This window comes from Euprymna scolopes, chromosome 37 (assembly GCF_053919585.1).
Source record: "Euprymna scolopes isolate OS-2025 chromosome 37, ASM5391958v1, whole genome shotgun sequence".
NCBI lineage: Eukaryota > Metazoa > Mollusca > Cephalopoda > Sepiida > Sepiolidae > Euprymna > Euprymna scolopes.
In genome coordinates this window covers 5,423,298-5,445,191 of record NC_136518.1, presented here as the reverse complement: position 1 = coordinate 5,445,191, position 21,894 = coordinate 5,423,298, and the positions used below count along the sequence as shown (strand labels likewise).

The 21,894-nt window shown below is 33.8% G+C and overlaps 1 protein-coding gene across 10 annotated transcripts in view; it reads left to right on the top strand.

Moving 5' to 3' along the window:
- LOC145261045 (uncharacterized) overlaps positions 1 to 21,894 on the top strand; it is a 221,798-nt gene that overhangs the window by 76,120 nt on the left and 123,784 nt on the right. For 7 of the 10 annotated variants that reach the window (XM_080119198.1, XM_080119196.1, XM_080119194.1 and 4 more), the window contains exons 4-9: positions 232 to 535; positions 3,607 to 3,704; positions 9,960 to 10,083; positions 12,151 to 12,426; positions 15,713 to 15,801; positions 21,224 to 21,394. In XM_080119198.1, coding sequence (XP_079975324.1) covers positions 232 to 535; positions 3,607 to 3,704; positions 9,960 to 10,083; positions 12,151 to 12,426; positions 15,713 to 15,801; positions 21,224 to 21,394 — 1,062 coding nt within the window. The remainder of the gene's footprint in view (positions 1 to 231; positions 536 to 3,606; positions 3,705 to 9,959; positions 10,084 to 12,150; positions 12,427 to 15,712; positions 15,802 to 21,223; positions 21,395 to 21,894) is intronic. The other 3 variants (XM_080119202.1, XM_080119200.1, XM_080119197.1) reach the window with 1 other exon arrangement.

The window sequence follows — 21,894 nt, the reverse complement described above, 5'->3', positions numbered from 1 at the left end:
AAATGATCCTCCTAGACTTGGCTTAGACCAAACAATCTTTTGACCTACCACTGTATTTTTTTTATTTATTTATTTTTTTCAAATCGTTAAACCCTTTCCTTTTGTATCTGAAATATGATTATATGTTTCCATGAGAAGCCTATTAATCATGTTATGCACGTTTTATTTATTTTTTCCTGGACGTTTACAGTATTTCACTATCTTATATCTCGGTTACTTTTTCTTTTCAAGAACACCATGACAAAAGTAAAAGGATCCTATTCTCTGCGTCGTCACAATCAAGGCTCTCTCGAGTTGATGATGGAGTGCGAAGACGACGAATTGTCGCCTTGGCAAATTGAAGCTTCCCGTCGAGCCCTCGATGATTACGAAAAGGCAATGCAAAGGATAAAAGTGGCCAAAGCCCGTCAGCAGCAGCAACAACAAGAGCAACAACAAAAACAGCAAGAACAGCAGCAAAAACAACAGCAAGAGCAGCAGCAAAAACAACAGCAGCAGCAGAAGGCGGCCCCTACACCTCCTACACCACCATCTTGTAAGAAATCTGCTCTTTTAAATTTTTTAAAAAATTCAATGAAATCCAACTCATGCAAAAATATTTTTCAGATCATAAGAACGTTAAAAACAAAGAACAATTTGTTGAAAATGGAAAAAAAAAAATCAATACAAATCTATGTGCACCACGTGATAAAAACAAACTTTTTGTAAGACATATGATCTTGATGACGCCGTTTTATTTTCGGTATTTGTGAGTGTTTCCTGAAATTCTGGTTACAACAGCAAATAGTCAACCACCTCAGCAAAAATAACCTCAATGACATGCAATATGGTTTCCGTTCTGCTAGATCTACAGCAGATGTGCTAACAGTTATCTCATAGGATTACCGAATCTCTCAACGGAGGCTTCCTTTCTAGGGCAATTGCTCTGGACATATCAAAGGCCTTTGATAGGGTTTGGCATAAAGGTTTACTTCAGAAAATCTCCAGCTATGGTATTGCTGGAAATGTCTTCTCAATTATTAAATCATTTCTCTCTGATAGATTCATATGAGTAGTGGTTGATGAGCAGAAATCGGGTCACAGTATTAATGCTGGAGTCCCTTAGGGTTCCATCCTGGGCCCAACTCTCTTCCTGATCTACATCGATGACCTCCAAATCAGATCCTAAGATCATTTGTAGACATATGCTGACGACACTACCATCTATGACAACACTTCGAAGGCCGTAAATGACCACATTCTCTCTGATTTTCTCTTTTGATCTTAAGAACGTGGTACAATGTGGAAAGAGGTGGTTGATTAATTTTAATGCATCTAAAATCAAGCTTCTATCTTTACATCAACGCTCTGATCCCCATCTGGCATCAATTGAAATGAATGTCTCTTGTATCAGGGAAGCTCCATGTTTTGACAAGCTTCTGGATCTGACCATTACTCCTTATCTAAAATGGAACACGTATATCCATTGCCAAAGTCGTTGGAAAAATGGTTGGATCAATCTACCACTCCAATAGATATCTCGCTCCTGATGCAATTCTCTACCTGTATAAGAACCAAGGATGGAGCACTGTTGTCACATCTGGGCAGGAGCTGCCATTTTCTCTTCCCTGCAACCTCTTTCTCACAGAAGAGATGTTGCAAGTGCTCGTCTGTTAGGCTGAGGAGTTTGAAGGAAGAATTCTCAGGTAGTGTTATTTGTCATGGATATCAGTGGTTGGAGGGGCGTCTTGTAATTATTAAAGGAGAGCAGCTTAGTTTTCCTAGCATTAAATGTTACCATCCATTTGCGGCTCCATTCATTACTGGAAGGTCATTTTCTAATGATTTTTTTTACTGCTTATTTTTTTTTTGAAAAGAACTTTCCTTTTTCCCGTGTGTCAAATGAAATTTCCATTGAACAAGTTATTTTCATGGCAGCAGCTCAACTGAGCTTCAATCTATTGTCCTCTCCCCCTGTAAATGCAATGTTGCAGGAAGAGACAAAAGAAATAAATAAAAATCCGACTCTGCATTTTTTTTAAAATGCAAATGAAATGTATATACTCGTGAGTCTTCCATTAATTTTTTTCAAGTCTCTTTTTTCACAATTGTGTGCTTTTTAAGTTTTTTTCCTCGCCACCCCTCATATTTACATGTTCATCTTTCCTGGCACACAACTTGCTTCCCTTTTTCAACCACATGATTTATTTTTCTCCTTTTCTTGTGATGCCAGCTTATGCATACTTGCTCATTTGCATATGTGCCTTAACGGTTGCTGCTGCTGCAAATATTTTTGCCAGCCAGCTATCCTTTGGCTGCTACTGATTCTCACACGTGCCCATACGCTCTGTTACATAAAAAATTGAGGACAAACGCTCATGTAGCTATGACTACTGTAATTTCCCTTTCTCCATCTTTACCTAAAACTGAACGAAACTTCCATGAGCAAAGTTTCTTTGCTGAAACTACTTGCATGTGGAACACGATACCACAGGACGCCTCGGCTGAATATAACATGGTTTGTTTTCAAAGTCCAATGTAAACAAGTTTTTGTGAAAGTGTGCTGGTTGACTACTGGAAGACTTATCTTTAAAAATTTGGGATTAAGTTGTTAGATTAAAGCACAGAATAGTTACAACCCCTCCTTCATGTTAAATAATAGATTTCTAAATTAACTCAAAAACAGAATACGTTCGACAACAAATGCCCAACTTCTTAAGTGGTCAACCAGCACACTTTTAAGTTTTTTTTTGAGCCGACAAATTTTACCGGGTTTCAACCATTGGTCCCAATTAGGGTGTTATTTTACCAGCCATCTGACACTTAAGTGGCTTTTAAACCTTGAATAAGTAGTGACTCCCTTGTCAAAAAAACACTTTTGAGCCTTTTTAAGAATAAGAAGGGCAAAAAAATATCAACTTTATTTTTTGAATGTAGCTTTTTTTTTTCTTTTTTTTCTTTTTCTCTTTTTCTTTCTTTTTCTTTTTCTTTCTTTTTCTTTTTCTTTCTTTTTCTTTTTGTTTCTTTTTCTTTTTGTTTCTTTTTTTGTTTCTTTTTCTTTTGTTTCTTTTTCTTTTTCTTTCTTTTTCTTTTGTTTCTTTTTCTTTTGTTTCTTTTTCTTTTGTTTCTTTTTCTTTTGTTTCTTTTTCTTTTTCTTTCTTTTTCTTTTTCTTTCTTTTTCTTTTGTTTCTTTTTCTTTTGTTTCTTTTTCTTTTGTTTCTTTTTCTTTTGTTTCTTTTTCTTTGTTTTTCTTTTTCTTTCTTTTTCTTTTGTTTCTTTTTCTTTTGTTTCTTTTTCTTTTTGTTTCTTTTTCTTTTTGTTTCTTTTTCTTTTTTCTTTTTTTTCTTTTGTTTCTTTTTTTTCTTTTGTTTCTTTTTTTTCTTTTGTTTCTTTTTTTTCTTTTGTTTCTTTTTTTTCTTTTGTTTCTTTTTTTTCTTTTGTTTCTTTTTCTTTTTTTTTCTTTTGTTTCTTTTTCTTTTGTTTCTTTTTCTTTTTCTTTTTTATTTTTTTTCTGGACCTTCTTGAATGGCATTTTTGCCACTTCAATCTTCATGGGGAACTATTAAGCTCTCTATTTTGTCTGTAATTTCAACATATTCCTACTAATTAGTTGTTTTCTTATTTCAGCCACACGGAGTTCATCTCCGGATGTCATCATCGTAGGTGAAACGCCGCCTACACGATCACAAAACCAAATCTCACGATCAGGTGCATCACTAAATAAGGTAAGAGACAAAAGAGCGTGCAATAGTTTTCAGAAAGTTAAAACAAAAAAATATAAAACAACATAAAAGATTAATGTAGTTTGCTTGAAGCATTGTTTAGCATGTATATAAAGGTCATTTGTAAAAAGCAATACAATACGGAGGTCATCATAGAATTTTGCGAGTGATTTTTCAAAATAGCGATTAGAGATAATGAAACGCTTATCTTGTGACAATTGTATTTCTTTCAACGACACTCTTGCAAAGCTCACTATTTAGAGAAAAATATCTTTTCAACTTTTTGTTTTTATATAAAAGGAGCTAAGTCCAATTATTTAAATAATAAAAGATTTTAAAAAAAAAGCAATATTTTTTTTTTTTTTTTAACAAAGACTGTTTAAAAAAACACCTGAGAATGTTTATACCTTCAAATATCAACATAAAATTCGGTGTATATTTAGAATTACACTTATCAAAAAAAATACAAAGAAGTCTTTATGATGTACATACTCGTCACAGAACAAAGATGTCATATTCTAAAAATCATGTGGGTTTGGCTAGTAACTTTTCCATTTGGCTAGTAAACAAAAATATTTAGTTGTCAAAGGTCAACTAAAGATAAATTTGTCCGTAGAGCCCTGCATCATTGGGAAGTGTCTGAGTAATCCCTCAGCTCTGTATTGAAGCATGTCTCACCTCGGGGAATAGTTTGTAAGGATGTGTGTAGCGTGTATGTAAAGCTCATTTGTAGAAGGTAATACAATGCCGAGATGTAACGGATCGACACGAGCTGAAGCAAATTAGGACATAATTTACTCAAGTTTACGTCTTCGTTACACCTTCGCATTGTATTGCCTTTTCTAAATGATATTTTATTTGTGAAGCACTTTTGCTGGTGACATTTTTTTACAAGGGATTTTACGTTTAAATTTGGGTGATTTTTTTTTTTTTTTTTTTTTTTTTTTTTTTTCCTCAAACAAAATACATTGTCACTGAGACATAATGTAATTGTCATCCATAGTGGACAGTTATGCAGCGAGATGTGTGTTCACCTTACATTGAAATTTCTGCATATTGCTACTATCAGAAAAAGAAAATTCATAAAAGCTAAGCAATATAAGGAAAGAACCTATCTTCTCTTCTCTATTCTCCCTCACTTTCTCTGTGTCTGTGTGTGTATATATATATATATATATATATATATATATATATATACTCGGGTTTTTTTATTCAAAAGTAATGGACTAATGAATTCAACGAGGTTAGATAGTGCTCAATAAAAAGAGCTGATAATACTTGTTTATTGTTATATAAACATGGTCACATCCTGCTGCTACAAATAGCCACTTGTTTCAATCAAACAACAGATATCATCAGGCAGCGACTTGACTATTCAAAAGTTCAATGAATAACCTTTAACGATTATTCATTGAACTTTTGAATAGTCAAGTCGCTGCCTGACGATATCTGTTGTTTGATTGAAACAAGTGGCTATTTGTAGCAGCAGGATGTGACCATGTTTATATAACAATAAACAAGTATATATATATATATATATATATATATATATTAGTTATAAAATGTATATGGCGATTAAGCTTAATCGCCATATATATTTTATAACTTACTATATATATATATATATATATATATATATATGTGTGTGGCACTATATTTGTCTGTCTCCATATTTTCAAACTCTCTCTTCCAAAACTAAAAGTTGTGGAGTGGCGCTAGGGGCCTCAAATGATAGGATTTTTTTATGGACTGTTCTTTTCTGGGTCTTTAGCTAGTTAAAATAGATTGAAGGGGTCAAAATTTAAAAAAATCGTTATGCATTTTGAACATCCATCTTAGTTTATTTGTAATCAGTTCATATGCAAGTCACGTTGGTACAGTGGTAACATCACCAGCTTTGAATGCTACAGTTTTTCTTTTGGTTTCAATTATAGCTGATGCTGCCAAAATACTTTTTTTTTTTACTTTTGAAATCACAACTATAATAATATATACAAAATCTGGACAAATTAAAATGTATTTAGTGTGTGTGTGTGTGTGTGTGTGTATATATATTTCATTTTGCTTGCAAAGGGAATGCCACCCTGGGTTCAAATGTAATCTTTATGGTATTCGACCATAATGCTGTTTTATTTTAATCGGTTTCCCACTTTTTATTTTCTCCGCATAAATTGAATAAAACGCAGTTTTAATCGCTTTTTCATTCTTTGTTTTAAAAATTCCCTCGATACAGCTTTGAGAAGTGAGGGGTGAAACCGGTCAGCTGGCTCCCCATTTCTCTTTCTTTCCTCTCTTGTTCCCCCTTTTTGGAGAGAAGATTAAAGGAATATATATATATATATATATATAAAATGGAAACGTTTTTTTCCCATACCACTTTCGCCATCATAGGATCATAAGTAAACACTTCCTATGCACAACTTTTACGTTCACCATTTACAATTACTACTAAAGGGTGTTCCTAACCCACAATACAGACATTTTGTCTCTGTTTTACAATTATTTTTCCCCTGTTGGACGTACTCTCTCAAATATGTAAACCCAGTGAGAGAGTAGCAAAGGTTGTCCACCCCAATGCAAATCTCGTCTTCCGTAACCCAAACTCACTGCTTCCTTTTCTTTTTTTTTGGTTAACTTTCTATCTACCTTGTTTATTATTTCCACAAATTACTATTTTATGCGTAATATGTTACGGTTACAGATTCATTAATAAATGTTCCTTTATTTTTAATTGTTTATTTGAATAACTTTAACCGAACCTACGAGATCATTGAACATTACGCTTGCATACACTTAGTTTTAGAAATAGCAGATTGTCACAAAAATGAACATCTCAGCTTGCACCAACATGGCCAACTTTGCATACAAATGACATGAAAACAAACTGCGTTTGCCATAACATTCTATTAGATGGGCTTCTTTTAAATCGCTTTCACAACAATTTTGACAGAGTTCAAAATAGACTTTGTGACTTAGTGGGCGATACCCTTTTCTCTTTCCTGCAACCTCTTTCCAAGAAGCGTTGTGAGCCTGTCTCCACTTTATTGTTATTTCAATGGCAAGTGCTCGACTGAGCTCTAATCTATGCCCCCCCCCCTCCCCCGGCACAACTTTCACAAAAGACACCAGTCTAGCTGAAACCACTGTGAAAAATTTTCCCACTCTTTATCTGTGCCTAAACCGAAACCTAGATTCCATGAACAAAGCTTCTTTTTTAGAACTACACGCCTGTGAAACTGTTTTCCGTTTGTCTGTTTTCCAGCTGACTACAATTTGATTGTCCTCAAGTCCAACGTAAACAAATACTTGATGAACGGTCCCATTAAATAATCCAATTTACCAAATTTCTGATACTAACGATTACTAAGAAATCCCATTGACTACTGTGCACTCAATAACCCCCGTATCCTTGAGTGGCCTCCTGGCATTGATAAGTGGTGACCCCTTTGTAAAAAAAACAAAACAAAAAAAAATATATATATTTAGAGAAACTTGGGGAAATAATTCTTACCCATACGTGTACGCTACACATATGTGAAGATTCCATTTGTGCGTTTTAAACAGAAATATGCCTACTATACGGCGACTGGTACGATAGCCTGAATGAACTAAAATACTATCTATTGGATCTCTTTGCATTTATAAGACTATATAATGGATTTAGGCATTTACAGACAACCTTACAAATTATATTATTATATATTATTATTTAGGCGTCTACAGACAACCTTACAAATTATATTATTATATATTATTATTTAGGCGTCTACAGACAACCTTACAAATTATATTATTATATATTATTATTTAGGCGTCTACAGACAACCTTACAAATTATATTATATATTATTATTTAGGCGTCTACAGACAACCTTACAAATTATATTAGTATATATTATTATTTAGGCGTCTACAGACAACCTTACAAATTATATCATTATATATTATTATTTAGGTGTCTACAGACAACCTTACAAATTATATTATTATATATTATTATTTAGGCATCTACAGACAACCTTACAAATTATATTATATATTATTATTTAGGCGTCTACAGACAACCTTACAAATTCACCAATAACATACAAAACTGAGAACGTGCAACATGTTTCGGCATAGGATCTGCAAGTTATTTTACTTTTTTGCTGTATTTTTGTTTATGACGGCAGATCCCTACCTTTGGTTGATCGAAGTTAAAAGACTGCCCTAATCGGTTTTATAAATTTGTAGTTTCCTGCCTCTGTCGTTTGGAAATTAGCATTTCTCCCTCTGATCTTTTTTCTTTCTTTCTCTCTCTTCATCCATATCTCTCTTTAATTCTTTTTTTTTTTCCCTATCTTGCTCAAAGCTTTTGCAAATCTTCCTGTGAGGTCTCAACAACCCTTTTCTGGTATAAAACGCATACCTTACATCTCCATGTATGCTAAGCTAGATTATTTGTCACCAAAAATATCTCTTTTACTTAGTTGAGAAATTAATAGCTACCAACATATACTGTCTCTGGGCATATGGGACATCTTTGGCCAAGTGTTAACACCCCTCCTCCCCTCAAACACATCTAACCCTCAGCCCGTAAGCAAGGTAATTTGGTACTAACTGATGCATGCAACAGCATTTTATTTATATACTAGCAATCGGTGCCTGGCGTTGCCCAGGTGTTTTGAGGTGTATGCTGAGAAAAAAAAAAAGGTCAATTTTTTAACCTTTGACCCCTATTATGACCTCTTAACATTTATTGTTTAGGGATCAAGTAAAGTTAATAAGTTAGATCCATGTCCAAGGAATCTATATCTAAAATATCACGTGTTTAGACCCAAAATTGTAGGAGGAGTTTGGTAGAGTTCTCAAAGGTCAAATCGTTGAATATTGACCACTTAATCGCCAAATTTCTGTCGAAAACCTATCACATCGATTTTCACAAATCTCAGTACCCTGTATATCAAATTTCGAATCTGTAGACTTAAAATTGACAAAGTTTTAGCGTAGGGAAATGCACACAGACACACACAAACACTACCACTTATATATATATATAAACATAAACATCATATATATAAGGATAATAGTACGCCATATATATAACAAAAGACCATTAATTAAGTGGTCAATATTCAACGATATTTAAGGATAATATATAATAAAACACCATATATATATATATATATATATATATATATATATTTAAGGATAATATTAAAGAACTATAAGTTGCGAAAATTCCATCGCACTGCGTCTATTATTATCATCGAACTATCGCCTAATCGAATCAACACAATAATATTGGTTTTTGGCTGTCAATGAATTTCAATATGAATCCCAAAGATATTTTTATTTAACACTGAAATGGATACTCGCTTATTTATTGAAGTGAAAGGAAAACCCGGGGGAACTTTACCCAAAAATAAATCTATATTTTTTTGTGTGTATTGATAGTCTTATTAACACCCCTTTTTTCTATTTATTTAAAAAGAAAATACAACTTTGTTATTTATGAGTCGTGGAATTGCATTCATTTACAAAAGATCTAGCTAATGTGCATATTTTTTATCGTTTTTAATTAATTCCCTATTAGTTTTTTTTCGGTTCTCTTATTAGATGATCATCTTTATTTAATTACGTGTAATTATATTCATACAGATATTCTATATGATTTATATTTGCGTAATATTTGCGTAGAAATGAAGAAAATCAAATTTACTGTGTGTTTATCGTGTATTAACGGGCTTGGTTGCCATAACAACGTGACATAGCCAAGGACGGTAGTGCGTGTGTGCGGGAAATTATAGTAGTACTAATAGCGTTTGTTTTCGTATTGTGTGTACGTGTATGCGGCTAACGCCAGAGTGTGTGTGCGCGTGTGCTGGGAATTATAGTAGTACTAATAGCGTTTGTTTTCGTGTTGTGTGTACGTGTGTGCGGCTAGCACCAGAATGGCAGATGTGATGTCGAAGGTTGGATTGTTAGATTGTGTAAGTTTCGTATTTTTGTAATTTGTAAATAACAAGTTAGGAAAAAATTAAACCCTTCCAAGATGGACAATAAATAAAGCCATAATATTTTATGGTAAAGTTAAGAGCGTAAGAACCATAGTTTTTTAGGAGATGTGATTATTGGATTAACCAATCAGAAATCGTCTGTGGCACACACATCTCTGTTTTTATATATATATATATATATATATATATATATTTATTTATTTATATATTTCTAATATATCTCCAAAATCGATGTGGTTTCTTGTTTTTTCTCTTGTAGCTGCAGGTCCAACTCAGCCGACTTCAACCTTCATCCGTGCCTACCTCAAAGATAACTAACCTCAACAAATCCAATACTGCTAATGTCCCTGCCGGAAATGTTCAGGAAACCCAAAGAAGAACAGGTAAGAACCTCTCTCTCTCCCTCTCTGTCTTCCTTCCCTCTCTGTGTATTCCCTCCCCTGTGTCTTTCCCCTCTTCCTCCTCTGTATCTGTTCCCTCTTCCTCCATTTCTCCGCCCTTCATCTTTCCTCTTCTCCCCCTCTTTATTTCTCTGCTCTCCCGACCTTATTTCTCCTTCCTTTCCGCCTTTTTCTCCTCCTCTCTCATTTCTTCTCCCTCCCACCTCTCTCTCTCTCCCTCAAGAATTAGAGAAGCTTACCTAACACATATTCAAATTTTCTTTTCTATTTAAGGTAATGAACTATACAATATTCCTTAAATTTAGAATACGTGTATTAAAATTGTTTTTGATGACATTTGTTTTATCAAAGACTTTCCTCTCCTCCTCTCACATATGCATTTGATGTATTTCTTGTAATTCTGACGTTTTTTTAATCGTTTTAAGCTTTTTTTTTGTTCTACTACTCTTCCTCCATGCACAAACAGTGGTTAATGATTCCTCAGATTATAAAATTCATCTCGATTTTAGCCTTTTTTTACCATAGACCTATGTTTTGTTTTTTTTCTCTTTACCTTTGTCCCCCTCTCTCTGTATATATACATTGCCCCCCTCCCTCTCTATATACCTTTGCCCTCCTCTCTCCAAATACCTTTGCCCCCCCCTCTCTCTATATATATATACCTTTGCCCCCCTCTCTCTATATACCTTTGCCCCCCCCCTCTCTCTCTATATACCTTTGCCCCCTCTCTCTCTATATACCTTTGCCCCCTCTCTCTATATACCTTTGCCCCCCCTCTCTCTATATACCTTTGCCCCCCTCTCTCTATATACCTTTGCCCCCCTCTCTCTATATACCTTTGCCCCCCCTCTCTCTCTATACCTTTGCCCCCTCTCTCTCTCTATACCTTTGCCCCCTCTCTCTCTCTCTATACCTTTGCCCCCTCTCTCTCTCTCTCTATACCTTTGCCCCCCCCCCTCTCTCTCTCTCTACCTTTGCCCCCCCCCCCTCTCTCGCTATACCTTTGCCCCCCCTCTCTCTCGCTATACCTTTGCCCCCCCTCTCTCTCGCTATACCTTTGCCCCCCCCTCTCTCTCGCTATACCTTTGCCCCCTCTCTCTCGCTATACCTTTGCCCCCTCTCTCTCGCTATACCTTTGCCCCCTCTCTCTCGCTATACCTTTGCCCCCTCTCTCTCGCTATACCTTTGCCCCCTCTCTCTCGCTATACCTTTGCCCCCTCTCTCTCTATATACCTTTGCCCCCTCTCTCTCTATATACCTTTGCCCCCTCTCTCTCTATATACCTTTGCCCCCTCTTTCTCTCAATACCTTTGCCCCCTCTTTCTCTCAATACCTTTGCCCCCTCTTTCTCTCAATACCTTTGCCCCCCTCTTTCTCTCAATACCTTTGCCCCCCTCTTTCTCTCAATACCTTTGCCCCCCTCTTTCTCTCAATACCTTTGCCCCCCTCTTTCTCTCAATACCTTTGCCCCCCTCTTTCTCTCAATACCTTTGCCCCCCTCTTTCTCTCAATACCTTTGCCCCCCTCTTTCTCTCAATACCTTTGCCCCCCTCTCTCTCAATACCTTTGCCCCTCTCTCTCATATATGTGTACCCTTGCCCCTCTGTGTGTGTGTGTGTGTGTATATATATATATATATATATATATATATATATATATATATAGTTTTGCCCCCCCCCCTCTCTCTCGCTATATATATATATACCTTTGCCCCTCTGTCTCTATCTATCTATCTATCTCTCTCTCTCTCTCTCTCTCTCTCTATATATATATATATATATATATATATATATGCCTTTGTTTCTATCTTTGCTCGCCCTTTCTCTCTATCTCCCTTTGCCCATCTCTATCTTTGCCCCTCTTTCTTCCCATATATATATATATATATATATATATATGTTTGCCCCTCTTTATTCCCTTATATATATATATATTTCCAGTTCTCTACAATGTTTATTCTTTTCACATTTACCTTTTTATTTTCCTTGTCTCTTACATCTTTCTCTTTCCTTTTGTCTCTCCTGCATCTTTCTCTTTCCTTCTTTTCAGCTGAATCTTCTGACGTTAATGCTGTTCCCCAACAGCAGATGCAAGCTCTCCCTAAAAACATTGCTTCAATCTTAGCTAACCACCGCCAACAATTGCTTTCAGAATTGGCAAACTCTCAAGGCCAAACTGACAAAGTGGTGGCCGGCACGCACGGTTTTGGGGTGAAAAGAACTGACGACGTCGATGTACTTGCAATTAAACGTCCATCTGACACCGAAAACATTTCATCCCCTCCCAAGAAGAAAGTCCAGCGGAAGATTTCCGAGCCCATTCCAGGTAAGATTTCTAGGGTTGTTAATCGATTTTTTTTCTTTTTTTCTTCATATTTAATAATTTCCCCACCCCACACGTCTGTCTCTTTCTTCCCACTACATATCTTCGTTTTTTTTTTCCATACTCGTTTGCATTTAAAAAACAAAACAAAAATGGACTGCCAAATGTCACGTCCGAGGCTGGAGATGAAGAGTTAGACTTTTTATGAACACAGTTAGCTGATTTTGACTGAAATATTCAAAGATATTTTTTAAAAAACTTACAATCATTTACTAATCCTACAAAGATTTTGATTTGATTGTAATTTTTATTTTTTTAATTTGTTTGCTTTAGTTAATGATAATAAACTAAAAAAAAAAAAAAATTCAATTCCTAAACCTTGAAAAACATTCACCTAGCCCTATGCCATTCTTTTTATCACAGTATTAGTTTTGTGAGTGTCTGCTGCAGGAGCCGACTGCTACCCACATTGCTACTTATCGTAATCCCGACAGTGTATATAATATATATCATTCAAACCTGGTAGTGTTTGAATATATGGTTATGTGTTCGTTTTACTCATTTGGAACTGCTTTAAAGCTTCACCGCTCACTCATTTTGCAATAAAATTTCAAAAAATTTTTACTGTTCATAAATCACCTTCTCAGCTGTATTTTGAAATAAAAAATTTCAGTTTTTCTTTATTAAAACAAAATTTATAATAAAATTACTCGTGTTCAAAAGTCTTCAGAATAAGTAAGGAATGTGAGAGATGGTTTCTTCTGATTGACTGTTGGTTACTGTTATACCGGCCTTCCTTGAACAGAGGAATTTACACCGATTAGCATTATAAATAGCGCTAGTAATTCCAACACGGGTGAGAGAGATGAGACTGCACTTCACCTGCTAGCCGAGTGCCCAGCAGATATACACGCTTTCCTATCTTTGTACATTATTGTTAATACACTTGTTCCTTAACCGAACCTCGACTTGATTGTTCTTATTTTCACTGTTGTTCCACGACACAACAGTTACAATAGCAACTTTTTCGTCGTCGATACTTTCATAAATCATAGAGGCAATGTCGCTCACATGCCATCTTATTTGGGTTACATAGAGAGAGTTAACAAAAGTGATGCTCTTTGCTGTGCTAGGGCTGATAATCTTTCGCTTACGACATTTCCCATTAATTCTGTTTCTTTTTTTTTTTTTTTTTTTTTTGTCTCTCCTTTCTGCTTATTTACTTAATTATGTCTTTTATTTGACTTTTTTATTTAGTCAATTAAAGAAGTTGGTAATAATTTTTTATTGATTGTTGACAAAGCAAACCCTGGAAAAATCACGGATTACATAGAAAAATGCGATCATCAAAAGTAATATGGCTATAGTTAAACTTAGAAAAGTAAAAGGACTAGTTGTTAAAACTGCAAAAAAGACAGGATATTCTATAAAAAATATAAATTTATAACTTAAAATATTGCAGCATTAAGAATTTTGTAAGAATTCAATTTAACATTATATATAAATTCTTAATGCTGCAATATTTAAAGTTATAAATTTATGATATTTTTTATTAGAATATCTTGCCTTTTTCTTTTCTCGTTTTAACAACTAGTCCTTTACTTTTCTAAGTTTAATCTTAACCATATTACTTTTCATGCTCGCATTTTTCTATGTAATATATATATGAATTTATTTATCAGTTCATTAAAGAAAATAACATTAATAGGGAGAGTACTATAATTGCATTTCAAAGCCTAATGCTTCTCATCAGAAGAGAAAGGAGCTAAGTTACAGATATAAGGAAATGTGGCATCTGGCTTAGGATACATTAGGAAGGAAATGTAAAATAAAACATTAAAATAAACATGGACGTTGTCTAAAAAAAAAAGACGTAAAATATACACATAAGACTCGCATTACACAACCATTGTATCATTCTTGTATTTCTCTCCAAGCAACACATATCTTCAACCCTCATTGCATACACAAAAGTTCTCTGAACTTCATTCACTTCTAATTCTTGCAATCATACTAGCACCTGCTCCTCCTTGTGCTCCGATGGTATCACCCAGGCAACAAAACTTCTGAACAATCTTAAAAGTTTTGTTTTCTCCACATCTGAATTGCCTTACACTTTTTGCACATAAACTCGTTATCTCTCAACTTTTTGTGTATGCCATGTTTGCAAGTACCACAAATAATACAGTGTGGAACAATAAAATTGTCACCCTAGAAAAGACATCCTGATTCCATTTCTGTTTGATAAAAACTGTTTTTTTTTTTTTTTGTTTTTTTTTTTTGTTGCAGACCATGTACTAGTTAGCCAGTTGTGTACAAATCCCAAGAACGATAGGAACCTTCAATCATGTCTGAAAGTGACACAATTTTCAACAAGCGAGATCGGAGATGTGGCACTGTACAACTCATGCTCTCTACCGATCCAAGTTAGGACAACAGGACCATTACCAGTACCATCAAAATGCATCGCTGGAGTGCCATGAATAACAGGGACATGCCCAGGGTGATGAAAGCAAAGTTTTCGGCCACAGTATTGCCTTTGGTGTATTTCAAAGTGAGAGCCATATTATGCCACCTCACGTCTTCGAATTTGGCTTAAGTCAACGCCAAAATGTACTTGGATTTGCTGAAGATTGTGGTGATTCTCTGGTGCAATCAGGTGGCTATTGGCAGACCCTGGATGTGACAGCAGGATTCTGCGCTGGCCCACAAGTCAGAAGAGACCCAGGTGGACTTCAGAAGGAGTACTATGATTTTGTAATCTTCTCCCACTCCCTCCTCCTCTGACATGAGCATGCTCGACTAATTCATTTGGTCATATGTCAAGAACATCACCAACATGACCTCCCACAACACCAAAGCCAACCTGATCGCTGTCATTTGCTGAGCTCCCACCGGCGCTTGTGGAGAAGGTATGCTCCTAGTTCTGGACCCGTATCAAGGTGGTGAATGAGGCTGAAGGCTGCTACATTGGATAGATGTCAGCTGTACTACATATTACCTGAATTGATTTTTTTTTTTTTTTTTAATAAAACTTAAAATAAAGTTGTAGTGTTGTTTCTATTAGGGTGACACTTTCTTCGTTCCACCCTGTAGTAGATTAAATGAAGCTCCTGGCCAGAACTACTTTTGCTGAGCGGGAATGCCAAGTGTTCTGAAACTTTTTGTTTCAGATGTCAGTTTAATAGTGAATGCTGTAGTGTTTTGAATACCTTGTGGAAGTTGTACCTACGTGCACGGTACTGTGAATATAATTGTCCTATTAAGTTTTTCATGTTTTATTTTTCAGGAAACTGGGTGCCACTAGATGAATATTATTATGGGAAAATGGAAGGAGATCCTACTTACTGGGAAGAAAAGGGAGAATATCGTTTCAAGGTTACTTGCATCTTTTTGTTATTTCTACTAAGAAATCATTTTATGTTTTCTCCACATTGTACAATTATCATGACGATAGATAGATTTTAGTCGCTCCCCACGTTTAAATTTGTTTCCCTATAAAAAAAAAAAAACCCCGATTTGACTTTTTGAAAAGTGAGGGCGAAACTTGGTCGGCCAACTCTACCCCATTATCTATTTTTTTTTTTTTTTTTTTTTTTTTTTAACTGTTTTCCCTCCGTCCTTCTTTTTATTATGGATACAAAAAATCTCGATCTTCCTTTTTCATTGCTATAATAAAGTTTTGTACCCCCCTCCCCCCAAAAAAATTGTATGTATATATATATATATACCATACACTTCATCAGATACAAATGTGTTCATTTATTTATTATATATATTTTTCAGGTTATTCAAAAGTCAAAAGCAATGAATTTAATGAGGTTATTGATGGTGCTAAATAAGAACACATTATTTTATTTAATTATTAAATTGAATATTTATTTTTCAATAGTAATAAATAAAATTATATTGGTTATACAAACAAAATTATTTTGGTTACAACAAAAGAACTACTGTTTTGATCAAAATATTGATCTCATCAGACAACCTATACCTCTGTATGGCTTGTAATTTTGTTTACCAGAAATTGAATAAAATCATATATATATATAAAGGAACACACATTTGTCTCAGAGTTGTTTGGTGGGCTTCCTTTATTAAATGAAACACATGTAAAATGTACGTTATAGAAATATGAAAGAGGACATTAAATACATCTGGTTTTGGAATGATAACTGGTGATATATCTATATATATTTCTCCAAAAACCTCTGGCCTTGATGGAGTTTAGACTAAAACTTGCTGCTGTGTTTTCAAAGGAGCTGAAATAACAGCAATGGGAGACTTGATTCCAAATATTTCTCATATGTTATACCTCCCCTCTTTTTGGAAATAGGGTACGATTATGAATATCTCCAATATCAAATAATCCTTATACACTGCAAAATTTACTTTATGTAGGAAAATCAAAAAGGGGAAATATAACATACAAGAAATATTTGGAATCAAGTCTCCCCTTGCTGTTATTTCAGATCATTTGAAACCATAGAAGAAAGTTTTAGTCTTCCCTCCCATCAATGCAAGAGGTTTTAGGAAATATCAGATATTTTGTAATTCATATGCAAAACTAAGACAACAATGATTGAAACATTTTATGGCTGTATAAAAAATGCCAAAAATAGGGTTTGGATGATGGATGATCTCCTTAATGTGCCACCTTAAATGTCACTTAGCCCACTACACAATTCAGGTTATTAGCTTTCCAACGAGTCTTCATTTGTTAAATTCCGATCAATAGTTTCTGAGATTTGGATCTTATAAAATTGCCACAAAAGGTGGCATATATATATATTGTATTGTATTGTATTATATTATATGTATAATATATTATAAAATATATATATTATATATATATTTTATATTATATATATATATTATATTATATATATATTTTATATTATCATTGGGCCTGGATTTTATATTGTTTAGGTTATATTCTCGTTGTATATAACCTAAACAATATAAAATCCAGGCCCAATGAAAATATAGCTTAGAAACCACCTCACAGGGCTTAGGCTTAAAACCTAAATTTAGAACTATCTAACCACCACCCCTAAACCCCACTGGCGAGCCCCCCCCCCCCTTAACAAGAAAATATTCAAAATTCAGCGTATTAGATTTACACTAAGTCCTCCACCCAGTAATATTTACATTAAAACTTTTTAATGTATCGAAAATATAACCTAAGAAAAGCTCCCCCGATTCAACCCAACCCACCCCCGTCACCCATACAGACATATCCCCATCCCTATAATACCCTCTCCGACTACCAGCTAAGCGTTCCATCTAGATGCTAATTCCTACTGATAACCTAGATTTGAACACATTTGAACTCGTCCAACTATGGGTAATTTCCATCACAAGAGCCCCCGTTGAAAAAAATAGTTTTTTTCCCAGCCAAATTAGAAAGAATAAGAATTCACCAGACTAAAACATCTACGGAAGACCACTCCCAAAAAAAAGAATACTTGGAGAAATATGGAAATTTAAAGGACTGCTATAAACTATACCCCTGGATCTCTTGGAGATTAAAACTACTACATAAAGTAGTTATGGCGATTCGATGGACCTGTACCTCGTGTTCATAAACGAGAAAGTATGTATTCAACTTTCTAGGCCTTGCCTGTCTATATAAACATAAATTTGATGGCCTTTATAATCAAACTTCAAGAAATTTAAAGTTTTAAGATGGATATTTGAAACTACCGTTCCTAGTGAAGCAATCCTTTAATTTAAACCCAAGGGCCTTTTGTTCACCGAACTCTTAAGCTTTCCTGGCTTATTATACATCTATTTTTTATTTGTATTTATTTATTTATTTTTTTTAATACGGATATATGTATGTGTATGCGTATATGTATGTATGTGTATATATATATATATATATATATATATATATATATATATATATATTCTCTATTTTACTTTATTTTATACGAGTCCACTTATCCCTCACTCCTTAACCCCATTTCCTGCTATTCTAACCCCCCCCCACTTGTCGGTATCCCTTTCTTTTAAGCACCCCTAATAATTAGTATTAACAGTATTTACATTATCATTATTGGTAATAGTGGTGGTGATGTTGGAGGTAGTGGTAGAAGTATTGTTACTACTGCCTTTATTATCATTATTATTATTGCACTGTTTTTGATGCTATTAATATTGTTATTATTATTGTTTTTATCATCATTATTATTATAATCATCATTATTATTACCCCCGTCATTGCTACCATAACCGCTACCATTAACTCCATCTTCACTGTTATTAACAGTAATTTTGAATTTAATTTTATCACAACTATTGGTAACATTATTTTTAATGTTTACTTTTAATTTTGTCTTTATTTTTATTTTATTTATTTTATTTTATTTTATTTTATTTATTTATTTTTTTTTAATATTCAATTATAATTTTCATTACTATTATCTTTTATTATTATAATTTTCATTACTATTATCTTTCGTACTATTATAATTACCCTACTATTATTTAGTATATTTTTACCACTCTCATAAGTAGCAATGGTTTCCTTACTCCCACACTTTAACATCAATATGTATACTTAACCTTTTACATAAAGTTATACGCACTCATAGTCATTGCCACTCTAGTCTCCGACCGCCCCCTTATGATCATACTCCCTATATCATAACAGTAAAAACTTATAAATATATTGCCGAATATTACCTTTCAGTTTTACAACCTTGCATAAATACCCCCCCCCCCCAATTAATCAAAATTACCCACTCCATAGAAAATAGACACCCCACAAACAGTTAAAATAAATTACCACACAACAATACACCCTCTATTTAACCATAATACATATACCCCTTAATCTCAATACTATGTTAAAGACCATATATATTCTTACATATCATACTATATATAATAAGCTTCTTATTTATTTAGAATTCAATAAAGCTTCCCCCAACATTCTATAATTCCTATTAATCTTTTTCATCTCTAATGAACCTTACGCTAGATGCCGCACCTCCCTCATGCTACCTAGCACCTTCTCTACTCTTCTGATGAGAAGCGTTAGGCTTCAAAATGCCCTGGCATAAAGAGTCCCTTCTATCCCCCAAATTTTGTCTGTATTCCATTATTAAATAAATGATCCATTCTATATCTACCAATATATAGTTTTGTGACTGCATTTCATACTCTTGTTGTCCTATTGTATAAGCTCCAATAATTATTGTTGAGCTTGGCATTATCCGGATAAGTCTCCTTTTGTGGAATTGATCTTTCTCTTTTCCTTTTACATTAAGCTATATATATATATATATATATATATATATATATATATATATATATATATATTTTATGATGAAAGCAAGTTTAATTTATTTGGAAATGATGGACAAAATTATGTAAAGAGACGTATTGGTGAAAGATTAAGTGCAAAGTGTACTAAGAAAACTGTCAAGTTTGGGGAGGACGTGTCATGGTATTTGGAATGTTTTTGAGCCAAGGCACAACACCTCTTGTCCGGTTCCAAACTCATGTAAATATGCAGATCTGTAAAAACATTGTTCAAGATCATGTTGTGCCAATCATACAGAATTCAGGTTTCGATAGGGCTATTTTTATGCAAGATAATGCCCCATGTCACAAGGAAAAGATGGTAATGAGTTACCTTAGTGAGCAAGATTTCGAAATTATGAATTGGCCACTGCAAAGTCCGGACTTAAATCTAATAGAAAATCTTTGGAACACCTTAGGAGTGAAAGTTATGGAAAGAAATCCCACTAACATGGAGGATTTGTGGGTGAAGCTTCAAGAAGAATGGCCTAAAATTAGTATCGAGGATTGTCAAGAACTGATTTGTTCTTGTAGTCAAAGATGTGCAGCTGTCATTGAGGGCAAGGACATTTACTAAATATTGATTGTACATGTTTTTTTTATTGATTTTTTTTTTTTGATGTTTACATTGTTTTTCTCAATTTTGACCCTTACTTTTGGACGTTCCTATTTGGAAAGTAAATAATTGTTATAATTCTTTTTCTAAACTTTGCAAATGATTCAAATTTTAGTATGTTATTATGGATGATAACAACTACCAATTATCAAAATTTCAGCTTTTCACAGTTATTTCTAACAAATATTAGGTTTTAAAATTTTGTCCCGTAGTTTTGGATGCTACTGTAGTGTCCTGCAGGCCAGCTTCTGTTTTGCTGCTCGTGTTGTCTCCTCTGTGACCTTTCCAGTCCACTAATTATACACGTGTGTGTATATAAATATATATATATATATATATATATATGTATATATATATATATATATTAGTAACGTAATAAATGTTCTGAATTTGTTTATAAAAAAAACGTTAATTCAAATTATTGATTTTTAAATGTCAACCACTGGTTTAAATCTCGCTGTATTTAGTTGCGTTGATTCGTTTTGAAAGGACAAAACGGCTGTTTGCAGCTGACTATATTTTATGCACACACTCGCACGTATTCGGTGAACAAGTATACCGTAAAAAAAAAAAATCGCCTTAAGACTTTCCTTTTTTTACTTTTGATTAATCTTTCCTTTTTCTTTGGTTTTTAATTTTTTTTTTCTCCTTTGTCTTTTTTCTCTTTATCTGTTTTCCTTTTCTTTCCTTCTCCCTTCTCAAATTTTTTAATCTTTTTTTTATTTATTATGGGGTGAAACTAATAAAAATATTGTGCAAAAAAAAAATAACCATTCTATATGTATAAACATTTGTAAAAAAAAGTTCCATAAAACAAGTTTAAATAATCGTTAATGTTTCATTTATGATTTTTTTTTCCCTCTCTTTCTCTAGTGTTGGTATTGCTCGAAGATGCTGTACAACAACGTGCGTACCATGATGCACATGCAGGGTCACATCGACAGCGAAAAGCAACAGAATTTGGATCTCAGTGATTTAACGCAATGCAAACATTGCTACAAACAATTCGACACACCATTTGAGATGCAGACGCACATTGAAAAAGTAAGAAAGCCGATTGTGATGGACGATTTTTTTTTTTTTTTTTTTTTTTTTTTTTTTTTTTTTTTTTAAGTTTATCATTCAGTCTGTATGCTTTGCAGTGACAATGCTATTTAGGACTTTGTGGAGACCAGTCGATAGACCAAACTTATTAAAAAAAACATCGTCCCAGCCATTTTTGAGTTCATAGGGAATAAACTTGCACACACACACACACAAAGTGCCTTTATATATATGTAGTATGTTTATTATACAAACATTATTGGTTACATATCTGCATACATGTTTCAGTGAAATTTTAATTCAAGGAGACTATCTAATAAAAAAAAAAAGAGCAATATTGAAATTTCACTATTAATTTTTTTTTTTTATATTTATCTGTTGAGATGGTCTCTTTGATTTGGGATTCCACTGAAACATGTATGCACATATGTAACAAATAATGTTTGTGTAATAAACAGACTATATACCAGCTCTATCATCCATTGAACACTCTTTAATAA